Source organism: Mustelus asterias, chromosome 1 (genome assembly GCF_964213995.1).
Source record: "Mustelus asterias chromosome 1, sMusAst1.hap1.1, whole genome shotgun sequence".
In the NCBI taxonomy this organism is placed as follows: Eukaryota; Metazoa; Chordata; class Chondrichthyes; order Carcharhiniformes; family Triakidae; genus Mustelus; species Mustelus asterias.
This window is the reverse complement of record NC_135801.1, coordinates 75,451,863-75,464,477: the sequence shown is the minus strand read 5'-3', so window position 1 is coordinate 75,464,477 and position 12,615 is coordinate 75,451,863. Positions and strand designations below refer to the sequence as shown.

The 12,615-nt window shown below is 46.5% G+C and overlaps 1 protein-coding gene across 2 annotated transcripts in view; it reads right to left on the bottom strand.

The window, feature by feature from the left end:
• pde5ab (phosphodiesterase 5A, cGMP-specific, b) overlaps positions 1–12,615 on the bottom strand; it is a 115,175-nt gene that overhangs the window by 1,150 nt on the left and 101,410 nt on the right. For both annotated transcript variants that reach the window (XM_078213824.1, XM_078213825.1), the window contains exons 18-20: positions 7,436–7,499; positions 5,151–5,225; positions 4,904–4,987 (exon numbers count right to left, since the gene is read on the bottom strand). In XM_078213824.1, coding sequence (XP_078069950.1) covers positions 4,904–4,987; positions 5,151–5,225; positions 7,436–7,499 — 223 coding nt within the window. The remainder of the gene's footprint in view (positions 1–4,903; positions 4,988–5,150; positions 5,226–7,435; positions 7,500–12,615) is intronic.

Below are 12,615 nucleotides of genomic sequence, written 5' to 3'. Positions count from 1 at the left end.
ATGGCAGGCGGGCATTCGCTGCCACAGGTCCAATTAGAGGGTTTGCAGTTCTGGAGCCTCAGCAGCACTACCAGGTGAGCCAGCTCAGGGAGGTGCCCCTCAGAGGTGTAGGTGAAAATGAAACATTATTAGGGCTGAAGCCAGTAGCTCCATGGAACAAAGTGGAAACCCTCTAGCAGAATTGATTGGGACATGAGCCCCTCCTTCCCACTGTCCCGGTCATGGGGCATACAGCCTCTGGCTTGGATGACCCTTGGCTTGCTGCCGGGAGGCCACCTCCATTGAGCTGGCTGCCTCTGCATGTGACCGGAAGATGGTCTGCTTCTGGCCAAGTGCCAGGGTGGCTGAAGCGTCTCCCTTCCTCTGGAGTGGGGAGTTGTTCCGCTTCTCTATCTGCCCCAGAATGTTCGCTGGGGGTGGCACGGCATTAGAGATTTATCCCAATGCAGCTCCCACTGTTACCCTGGCAACCTCGTTACACTAGGCTGGAAAAATTCAACCCATCAGATCAACTACCCAATATCCAGATTTGATCCACCACATAAACTTAGTAATTGGATTTAGATATTGTTCAAAAAAGTCACTGAATGATAGAAATGAGAGAGGTACAAAATACTTGTTCAGAAATGTTTACATTCATTTCTTCTAACTCCCTCATTGTCACAATTGTTGAGTATCTTATACATGTCCTGACAATCATTGCTGACAACAAATGGGACAGATCTTATTTGCAGCATTTTTAAATCAACCCTGGCGAAACAATGGCACTTTCACTTCAGCCAGATGGTCATTGGCTCAATCCCCATTCAAGGACCGGCTAACACCTGAGTGTTGGTACTGTCAGAGTTACCATCTTTCCAATAAGATATCAAATCAAATCCATCTCCTCTCTCTATTTGAAAAAGGACAGGGGGGAAGAGAGATTTACTTGTACTTTTTTCTGTTCATTATACTGTATTCACTATTCACGATGTGGGGTGCAATTTTATGAGATTAGTTCTAAGTGTCCAGCTAGCATGAAAACGGGAGAGTTGCTGATCCGTTTTTTGGGCGAGTTTTCACTTCCAATTTTTTTAACTTATTCTTTGCAAGTATGGGCTAGACCATTTCTAGCTACTGGAGGCAGGGGGCGGGGCCTAATTTGCCAGACAGCCAGCAGCTCAGATCGGAGCCACAAACTGCGCATGTGCAGGAAAACCGGGAAAAAAAACAGCTCTGCCGACAGAACCCCCCCCCCACGGGCCAGATACAGCCTCCCCATCCCCCCATGGACATCAGAGACCCCCCAACATTACCGACCCTCTTACCCCCACCCCACTCCATCCCCCCTGGGCCACCTGGCACATGGCCCCCTCATCACCCCCCCAGCCCCAGTGGTTGACTGACATGGCCTTCTCTCTCCCCTGCCCCCAATCATCACAGAGGCACAAATTCCCCCCCCCCCCCCGCCCATCAGCAAGTGCTGACTTGGCTTCCCCTCCATGGTAACAAGGCAAACTGTATTAAACTTGCTGGAATGCTCTAACGGGTGCGTGACTCACCCAAACTGCCTGCAGCTGATCCCCCCACCCCCAGCACCCTGAATGCTTCCAGCTCCTGACCCCCAAGCACTTCCCTTCTCCCACCCAAGAGTATCGCAGTGATTGCCCTCTGAGGGTCACCCCCGATACCCTGCAGGACTCGTGCCATCAGATTTGACATGGCTCCTTCTGTCCCCACTGGAGAAGAATACCCATAAATGCTGGGAGAGGGTGAAGACAGGGGGTGGTGTGCCTGAGATTCAGGTCCTCAGCCCTGTGAGGAGCGGGCATTGGAGCTTGCAGGAGAGGAAGGGATATGGATCATTAGTGACAGCATGGTCGGGCTGGAACATAGAAGTGAGCACCTGCTGATTCTCTCAAGTTGCATGCATCCCAGATTCCTCTCCCTCCCTTGCACTTACCCTTGTGTCCTGTGTTGCAGGAAGGGACACTGTCGCGCCCGGGCCATCTGGCACCACGACACCCACTGCTGCTACCACCCATTCTGCCCATGACAGCTTGGAAGACTCCTCGGAGGAAGCGGCCAGCACCAGTTTTACGTCAGCTTCCATCTCACAATTCACCATCCTAGAGACTCTTACATCGAGTCAAGTTAGTGGCGAGGCATCTGGGTCACTCTCTGGTGTGCAGGACACATCTGCTGATGTACATCAGGTGGAGGAAGGAACACGGGGCCTGCCGGAGGCGAGGACTCAGCTGGCCCCAGGCTACATGCTGGGCCTCTGAGATCACATCTCCCTCAGCCGCTGGAGATGCAGCAACAGAACCAGGGAATGCAGGAGGGGCTGACGGTCACACTGGATGACTGCGAGGCTGTTGGAAGGAGTTCCAAAGCTTTCATGTGGACCAGCTATTGCCTGTCTTGTTTGGTTCCCAGGCCAACATGCATCCGCGTTGGAAAGCCTGGGGCAGGGAATCCTCACCATGAGTGGCAGACTCCAAGCAATGGCCAAGTCCCAGAGGGCCAAGGCCGAGTCACAGCAGGCCACAGCTGAGGGCCTCAACAAGCTTACTGAGATTCTGCGGCCCATGGCTGAGAGGCCGCAGAGCTCGTAGGAGACCCAGCAGGTCAGTGCCGAGACACAGTAGGCTATGGCAACAACCCTTGAGAACATAGACCCCCACAGCCCCCCAGCACCACACACTCCCCATATCCCCCCACAGACCCCCAGCACTACACAATCCCCATACCCACCCACAGACCCCCAGCAACACACACTACCCATACCCCCACAGACCCCCAGCAACACCCACTCCCCATACCCCCCACAGACCCCCAGCAACACCCACTCCCCATACCCACCCACAGACCCCCAGCAACACACACTCTCCATACCCCCCACAGACCCCCAGCAATACACACTCCCCATACCCCCCACAGATCCCAGAATGGCGACACAGCTCACCCCCTCCCATTCCCCCCCCTCACTCACACACACACCCAGAACTCATGCAGTACTGCTTGACAAGTCCTGAGGCTGCAGCACTGCCACTTCAGAGAGTTTCCAGCCCATCCCCCACCTGTAACAGTGCTTGCTGCTGCCAGCACTGGGACCCAGAGTCAGCACTAAGATCTCCCTGAGAGTCCGAGGTTGGACCCTGTGAGCAACAACAGCCCTCCCACCCCTCATACGCTCGCAGGCTCCCCCCAACCCAAAACGCAACAGCTTGAATGCAGAGACCTACCTCCTTGCTCACTCTCACTGCTCCAGTGCCTGAATCTAATTTTTATAAAGGAGATGTTTTCCAGACCGATCCGGCTGCAGCGAGTGAGGTGGTTAAGGCAGGTGAGCTGGGATGATTGGGAGTGAAGCTCACTAATTACATTGTGATGAATGCAAAAAAATGCAAATTGACGTTTCGCCCGTTGTGGTTGGGCTCCCGATCGCTGGCCATTGAGTGAGGAAGAAGGCGGCCCCATGGATCCACATAATGGGTAAGTGTGCGGTCTTTGGTAAAATGGGAATGGGCGTGAAAATGGGCGCCATTCCCACTCACTGCATTGCGCCCAATTTTACGACATTTTCCCGTTGCAAAATGAGCGCGATGAGGTCGTCAAATGCCACCCATGGTCTCCTCTACATTGAAGACCAAACACAAACAGAGTGACCGCTATTCAGTCAACTTGTTCCCACTCTGACCTTTCTGTCCATGGCCTGCTATTGTGTAGCAATGAAGCTCAACACAAGCTGGAGGAACAGTACCTCATCTTTCCTCTTGGCATTCTACAGCCTTCTGGAGTCAATATCAAGTTCAACAACGTTCGATCATAATTTCTGCCTCCATCCTGTTCTATGTGCCTTTTATTTCCACCCTACAACCTTCCCACCATGCTCCCCCCAAGCTCACCCCCATAATATGTGGGGTAGGCAGGCATAAAAACCGCCAGCCTGCCCATCATATTCAAATATGGGTAAATAGGTTGGTTACCAAGCTAATCGAGACAATTTCCATCCATAAAACATTTGGCATACAACAACTGGGTGGGATTGGGCAGCACGATTTTTTAATGCATCATCAAGAATAGGAAAGAAGAGGGAACTCTATTTTTGGGGGGTTGCCCTATTCGGATCAGAGGGGTGCCCCCCCACGCCCCCAACAGCACAATCCCCTCACTCCCCACACCTGTCCCGTTCCAAAACCCCACACGTACCCATTATGTCGATCCATGGGGCCTTCTTTCTCCTCTCTGCAGTCCTGGCAATGGCCATTAATGCCTTTGATGCTCCTGGGACTGATGGAGTCACCAGCCAATCAGATTAGCCTCCCCAACGAGGGGCAGAAGTCCCATTTGGTCCTTGTTAAGCTTGCCTGCAACGTGCTACGTCTGCATGACGTGCTGGCACGCATGTCTGCCTTTCCTCTGGGGGAGGAGCCATGCTTTATTCAGCCGATTAATTCTTTTTCTCTCCACAGAAGCTGCCTAAGCTGCTGAGTATCTCCAGTATTATTGTTTTTATTTTATACAAGAGCAGGTATGTTCTGGCCTATATTCTCTTCCAGAGAGAGCAGTGAAGGCTGGGTCTTTAAATATATTCAAGGCTTCATTTGATTTTTGATCTACCAGGAGTCAAGACTTAAGGGGCTGGACAGGGAAATGCAGGAAAGGCCACAGGGGGGTCGCTGAGAAATGGTGCAACTGGCAATTTATGACAACTTGGTGGGTTTATGCTGAAATTTGGTGGGTTTATGCTGAAGTTACGGAAAAAGACCAGGAAATGCTCCATCACCCCATTCCCTATCCGCTTCACAACCCTCCCAACCATCACTGCACCTTCCATCCTCCATACCCCCCAAACTACCATTACCTCGAGCCCCCACCAGCGAAGTTACAGGCAAATGCATTTACTGAAAAGAATTACCTCATACAGCTTAATACAGATTGCATCAATGAATCCGACCTGCATGCTGGGGATCTGATCACGTTTCTCTCGGTTCATTAAATCCTTCAAAAGAAATTTTTAAAAATTAATGCAGAAATGTCATTCAAAATGGAAGCAGTGTTGCTCTATCAAAGAAACACGTTTACATGTTAAAACCAAATGGCAGCTGCATTATTAAACTATATCTATATTTTATTAATGCAGAAATCGTAAAACTGATACATACAATGGGTTCGATTTTTAACTCCTCTCTCTCCTTGTCACCTTGTTCAAAAAATTCTGTTGCCACAAGTTCGGCTATCTGAAAAATGCAGTTGCAAGATTAGCACACACTAGGTTTTTTAAAAAATTATTTGTTAAAACCAACTGAATATGCAAAATCAGTTTTATTTGATTGGCACATTTTTATAACGAAGACCATAGTAGTGGCTGAGTTATAGTCAAATTGCAACAAGATACAACTTTATTTATATGGCGTATTAGCCGAGTGTTTGGTATTGGCCCAGTGTTTGGTATAGGCCCAGTGTTTGGTATTAGCCAAGTGTTTGGTATTGGCCCAGTGCTTGGTATAGGCCCAGTTTTGGTATTGGGAATGGGGTGGGGCGGGGGGGAGGGGGAGAATTTGGTGTCTAGTGGCTGAATTTTCCTGCCAGTGGGATCTTCCGGTCCCGCCAGTGGTGATTTCCCACGATGTGTTCCCCGGCGCCGCAGCCGGTGAATGCGAAACACCATAGACATCAGCAGGGCCAGAAGATCCTGCCACCAGTGTTTACACAAAGGCTGCATTTGTTGAAGCCTCAACACCAGGTGGAGCACTTCCTGTTCTTGTCCTGATGTAGTCAGTGACATTAAAAATTAAATCCTGTATTTCTGGAGCTGGCACTGACAAAGAGGGATCTCCACCTCAGACTTCATGATATTTTAATCAGTTGGTAAAAGTCATATTGAAAACTGATTTTGAATAAAACATTTTTAAAGAAAAATATTTCACATTGGGTAGGTGGAAAATTTTAAAATCAGATTCTTCACTTATCACTTCATTTAATGTTTTAAATGAAATATCAATTGTGTTTAATTTTATTTTAAAATGTTGATCTTGGACTAATAGATAACATATCCTCACAACCCTAAGGCCGGAACTCTACCACCTCGTCCGCCATGGAATCGGAACGGGCAAGGGTCCAACAACGGAAGTCTCCATTTATGTCGGGGGAGAATTTCCGGTCTTGCCCGAATGAGGCCATAAAATCCTGCCCAAAATTTAATTATTGTCTACCAATGGAATTAGCCTAGCTGTGTAGGAATTTTCTGGAAAGTGCCTTTCCAACTTGTTCTCCAAGTTTTTGAAGCTTTGTGCATTTCACAGTTAGACAAATGGACACTTTGCCAGTTAGATATCCCTGGTTCCAGTCTGCTGCTTGGAAAGTGGCGAATGCATACCTTTCATTCCACTCTCAAATCTGGAACTCAAGGTTAAAACAGCAAGCTTTCATCTGCTTAGTAAATTTCAGAAAATGCATGTAGTTTTGCTGTTGAGGTGGGGAGAACCGGTTTCCAATCATAATAGCCAATAAATAAAAATAAAGAAATCATTTAAAACCTGATAATTAACATTCCATTTAGATGAGTAAAGTTGGAGGGTTAAACTGGCCCAGGGCCCAAACGGAACATACTCATCAGCCTGATGGTTAAAAACTGCTCATAATAAAAAATAACTCAGACATCAGAGGGACGTTTTTTACACAGAGGGTGGTGGGGGCCTGGAATGCGCTGCCAAGTAGGGTGGTGGAGGCAGGCACGCTGACATCGTTTAAGACTTACCTGGATAGTCACATGAGCAGCCTGGGAATGGAGGGATACAAACGATTGGTCTAGTTGGACCAAGGAGCGGCCCAGGTTTGGAGGGCCGAAGGGCCTGTTTCCTGTGCTGTACTGTTCTTTGTTCTTTGTTCTAAGCTGGTGACCGCAGTACGGGTCAAGTGCACATTGGCAACTGTTGCTGCTGCCTTGCTGATCGATGTCAGGAGTTACAGTTTTAATCAAAATTAACAGAAGAGTAGCATGACTCCAAGTTCCCCTCCAAGCCACTCACCATCCTGACTCGGAATTGTATCGCCACCGTTCCTTCACTGTCACTGGGTCAAAATCATGGAATTCCTTTCCTAACAGCACTGTGGGTGTGCCTAAAGTTCATGGATTGCAGCAGTTCAAGAATGCCTTCCCAAGGACAATTGGGGGTGGGCAATAAATGCCAACCAATGATGGTTACAATGCATCAACAAATAAAAGCAACTCGGCAGTAACCTTTGGATTCTTTCATTTTAACCGCATCCTTCTCAAGCCCGAGGTTTACCATTTATATGTACATTTGTGTAAGTGTGTATAATTGATATTATTTTGACAGCAAAACACATCCCATTTTAAAATACATATTACCTGTTTCCAAAGGCAGCATTAATATTACATAGCCTTCACACATTTTAAAAGACTATGGACTACTGTCTGAATTACCTTTTGCTGAACAGGCCAGGGTTTGGTTATTGCAGACACATCACATGCTGTCATCAGCATCGCCCTGTCAACATCAGTAAAAATAACGCCAAAACTTAGTGAAATATCATTACCTTCACCAACATTTTCTGTCATTATTTTGCAATTATTTAAAAAACTTTGGGTGGGAACTCCTGTCACTGCTACATTTGGCAACACTATTAAAAGTTGTTTAATATTTCTGCTGAACTTGTAAATCTAGTCTAAAACAACGCATGTATGAAAAGTGAAAATCCGAACAAATATTGAGCCTGTAATCAGAATATTTCAGTTAGTCTTAAATAAGAAATGTATGTAAGGTAAACACTATAAATAGTAAATATTTGACCTACAACATCCAAAGCTATTTATTGGTTCAAAAATGAGCTTTTCAATCTTTGTTTCTTAATTATACCTTAGAGCAATACTGTTCATCCTTCAAAATCAGTTAATCTTAGCTGCTAATGGGTTAGCTGCTGATCACGAAAGAGAAGACTTGATGTCATCATGCTCAATCTGTTCTCTTCAGTTTTTCTTTGAAAACAGTCTCCATCAGAAGAGATTAATTGGCCATTTATCTCATTTATTCTTTGTGGAAGCTTTGTATACGCAAACCACCATTTGCCCAAATTAGCAATGGTGCCGACCCTTAAATAATTAACTGACTATGAAATACTATGGGACATTCTGAGGATGTGGTAAATGTGTTTTATAGATATAAATTCCCTCTTGGCTTGAAACAAAATCAGAGTTATTACCGATGGGAATCAAAATGAAAGAGTTGGGGCCCGATTTTACCAAAGATTGGCGCCCGTTTTCGGGCGTGAAATCGCGGTAAATTTGGGCGTCAGGCCTTTAACGCGATCTGCACCTGAATCCGAGCAGATCGCGGCTTTACCAACACCCGATTCGGGCGCGGATCTGGTCCGTGCCCGAATCGGGCGGCCCAACAATTTAAATGCATTAGCATGCATTTAAATCGATTTAATGAACTGCCCGCCCAACTCTACCGCCAAATCCCACTTTACCACCACGGGGCCCGATCCGGATCCGCACTTTTAGCAACCTGCTGAATAAAAGTCGGAAGCCGGTGCTTCCTCAGTGAGGGTTGGCGAGGAGGTAGGTGCATGGCGTCTGAAAGCTCTCCGGTACTTACGGGTGTCTTGTAGTCGTAGCCATTCCGCCGTCCCGGGTCGGTGGTGGCTCTGCGAGTGTGTGAGGAGGAGGGAGGGGGGGAGGATGGATCTCTGGTTGGGGGGGGGGGGAGGAGGGAGGAGGATGGATCTCTGGTTGGGGAGGGGAGGAGGGGGGAGGATGGATCTCTGGTTGGGGGGGGAGGGGTGGAAGGATGGATCTCTGGTTGGAGGGGGAGGAGGGGGGGAGGATGGATCTCTGGTTGGAGGGGGGAGGGGGGAGAGGATGGATCTCTGGTTGGAGGGGGAGGAGGGGGGGAGGATGGATCTCTGGTTGGAGGGGGAGGAGGGGGGGGATGGATCTCTGGTTGGGGGGGGAGGGGGGAGAGGATGGATCTCTGGTTGGAGTGGGAGGAGGGGGGGAGGATGGATCTCTGGTTGGGGGGGGAGGAGGGGGGGAGGATGGATCTCTGGTTAGGGAGGAGGACGTGAACCATTCCAGGCACGTAAACCATTCATTATCTTTACTGTTAAAGGATAGGAATTGAAACATTTGAATGTTTTAATTCCTATCCTTTAACAGTAAAAAGCATCTCTTTTCAAAATATTGTTACACTTTAGAAAGTTAATAAACTAATTTTTCTGCATAAACTACCATTACATTCATTTGATCTCAAATATTAAACTTCTGACACTGTTTAAGTATATCCTAGATGTTCCTGGGACTAGAAATTTCTTCTAAAGAACTGTTGCTTCAGGATATATGCTACAAGTACTGGGTTTGTTCTATATTTATTTTACAATATGTTGATGGGGAGGCGTCTCTGTGACAACAGGAATGAACAGACACTCAAAATGATATGGATGTACTTTGTTCTGTGTGGTCGAAGATTCTCAGAAATCACATTTTATTTTTCACTTGAGCCCTGCAAGTAGACACAATCAGCCCAAAATAACCCAAGCAGCCTCACATTCATTACTGAGACAAAAGTAGACAGTTGAAATAGATGCAAGTGTAATCTTTCGACAAAAGCTTTGAGTTTAATAGCGTTATCAGATTGTTAGAACAATATTTTCTCTAACAAGAACAGGTATAATTATTGCCAACTCTTCTATGTGTCAGAGAGCCGCTCTCTCTGCTTTTTTTTCTTTCCCGCCCAGGCGCGCTGCTTCAGATTTTTTTTCGAACTGCGCATGCGCAGTTCAGAGCTCCGATCGTTCCGGCAGTGCTAAGCCCCGCCCACTGCGCGGATTGGACCGGAGCCGGCAAAAAGCGTATGGGCGTGCTGCAAAGAGGATTCCGGGCTCGGATCTGTACTATGCCCAGATTCGGCACTTAGAATCAAACTGGTAAAATCGGGCCCTTGGTCAAGGATAAACAAATGGAAGATACAAACATGAGATGCGCTGTGATAGAAAAATATTGCCAAGTTCAAAACTCACAAGCTGAAAAGCAAGTGAATCACATAACCCGTAACTCACCAGGTTTATGCCAGTCTCATTAATTAATATTTTTTGGTTTGCAGTCTGTTGTATCAATTCAGCCTGGGTAAGATGATCTTTCGGAGAGTTGGTGCAAACTCGATGGGCTGAATGGCCTCCATCTGCACTGTCGGGATTCCATGGGTTCAAGTCTTGATAGCTCTTCATCAAAGCACTAATCAAGCTTACTCTAGACATTGATCTAATCCATGACACAGGATAGTTTAAGTGCCAGTTATAAACTGGCAATCCTGAAAAAACCTAATTGATTCACTCGTGTCCTTTGAAGGAAACTTGCTATCACAACCTGGTCTGGTACAATTTTTATTCCAGGCCCACACTATGTTGTTAACCCTTATTGTCTTTCATGTAATCAAGGACGGACAATAAACACTGCCAGTGTAATCCATATGTTGAGAAAAAAATCTGTTAAAATCCTTTATTATTTTAAACACTTCAGATGTCACTTGCATCCTTTTCTCTCAGGAACATATTCCAAGTTAATTCCCTTCATCCAAATGGTAAGCTGATGCTGAGCTGCCTACACAGCCAGTACATCTTTCTAAAGGAAGGGCCACTTGATGTGTACTCATGTTTGTTCCTAGTTGGAACTAGGTCACTTTAAGAGTCCGATCGCGTGATGTATTGATGATGTAATCATCGCTTGTGTGGGCAAATGGGCGGTCTATCCTAATAGCCTATAGAGTAAACACCTTTCCAATAAAACTTTTGTTTGTTTGTACTTTCATGGTCTGCAAGCTTATTCTTTAAAAAGACCACGTGATGTGGAGGTCGGAACCACGCTGACAGACCCCCGGAGAAATAAAAAAATATAGAAAAATTGTCAATCCGTGCTGCAGACATCTGAAAAGCACTAAGGAGATAAAACATTGCTACACCAAAGCAGGTGATGGAGGGGTGCTAAATATCAGTACCAGCTACTGAAGGAATCGAAATTTAAACAAAGGTTTCGGAGAAAGCAATGTTGAGAAGCAGCTCACCATGTGCTCTGCCCAGAAAGATCTGGAACAGTACAGGGGGCATAGTGAATTTAAAAAATACCCTACAACAATAATTTAGAGAAGAGGGTGTTAGCAAAACTCAGAAAGAAAGAGGCTGAGCTCAGGGTTGCCCCATTTGAAAGAAAAAGAAGCGAGGTTGTGCTAAAACCTAGTGTCACATTGTGCTTACGCAAGCCCTTCCCACAGTAAAAATGGTTGGAGGTTTTGATGCTGTGGGACCATATGACGGGAACATTGAGTAGCGGAGCTTATACATTGAAAGATTCACAACAAAACAAGAAATAGAAGCAGGAGTAGACCACCAGGCCCTTCAAGCCTGGCCCACCACTCAATATGATCATGGCAGATCTATGCCAGACTCAACTCCTTTTTGTGCCATTTTCCTATAGCCCTCTATTTCTTGATTTATCAAATATTTATCACCCTTCGCTTTAAATGTTTCTAATGATTCAGCTACTCTTTGGGGCAGAGAATTCCAGAGGTTCGAATACTTTGTCCAAGCAAACAAAATTGTAGTCTCAACTATCGTGAGCATCATTGGGGCGGGGTGGGGGTGGGTGGGGGGCATTCATCTTCCTGAGAAGCCTGGTCCAGCCAGAAAATATCCAGCCTTGAAAAAATATGATGAGATTGTGAAGATATTGCAGAGCCATTTCTCACCTAAACCTTTGGTCATCACCGAGAGGTTCAGCTTCCATAAACATAACCAACAAGAAGGTAAATCAATCTCAGTTCACAGCTACAAAGAACCAAAGAACAGTACAGCACAGGAACAGGCCCTTTGGCCCACCAAGCCTGCGCTGATCACGTTGCCCTGTCTAGACCAAGCGCTTGTATCCCTCTGTTCCCTGTCTGTTCATGTGTTTATCCAGATAAGTCTTAAATGTCACAAACGTATCTGCCTCAGCCACCTCACTAGGCAGTGCATTCCAGACCCCCACCACTCTCTGTGTAAAAGAACTTCCCTTGTACATCTCTATTGAACATTTACCCCCTTTTCTTGAACTTGTGCCCCCTTGTAATTTCTGCCCTGGGAAAAAGCTTCCAACTGTTCACCTTATCTATACTCCTCATAATTTTATAAACTTCTATCAGGTTGCCCCTCAGCCTCTGTCTTTCCAGGGAGAATAAGTCCAGTTTATTCAATCCCTCCTCATAGCTAATATCCTAGGCAATATCCTGGTGAACCTTTTCGGTACTCTCTCCAAAGCTTCCACATCCTTCTAGTAGTGTGGCGACCAGAATGGGACACAGTATTCCAAATGTGACCTAACCAACATTTTATATAACTGTAACATAATTTGCCAACTTTTATACTCGATGCCCGATGAAGGCAAGCATGCCATGTGCTTTCTTCACCACCTTTTCCGCCTGTGCTGCCACTTTTAAAGATCTGTGGACCTGCACACCCAGATCTCTCTGTGTGTCAATGCTCCTGATGGTTCTGCCATTTATTTTATAGGTCCCACCTGAATTGCATCTACCAAAATGCATCACCTCGCATTTGTCTGGAGTAAATTCCATC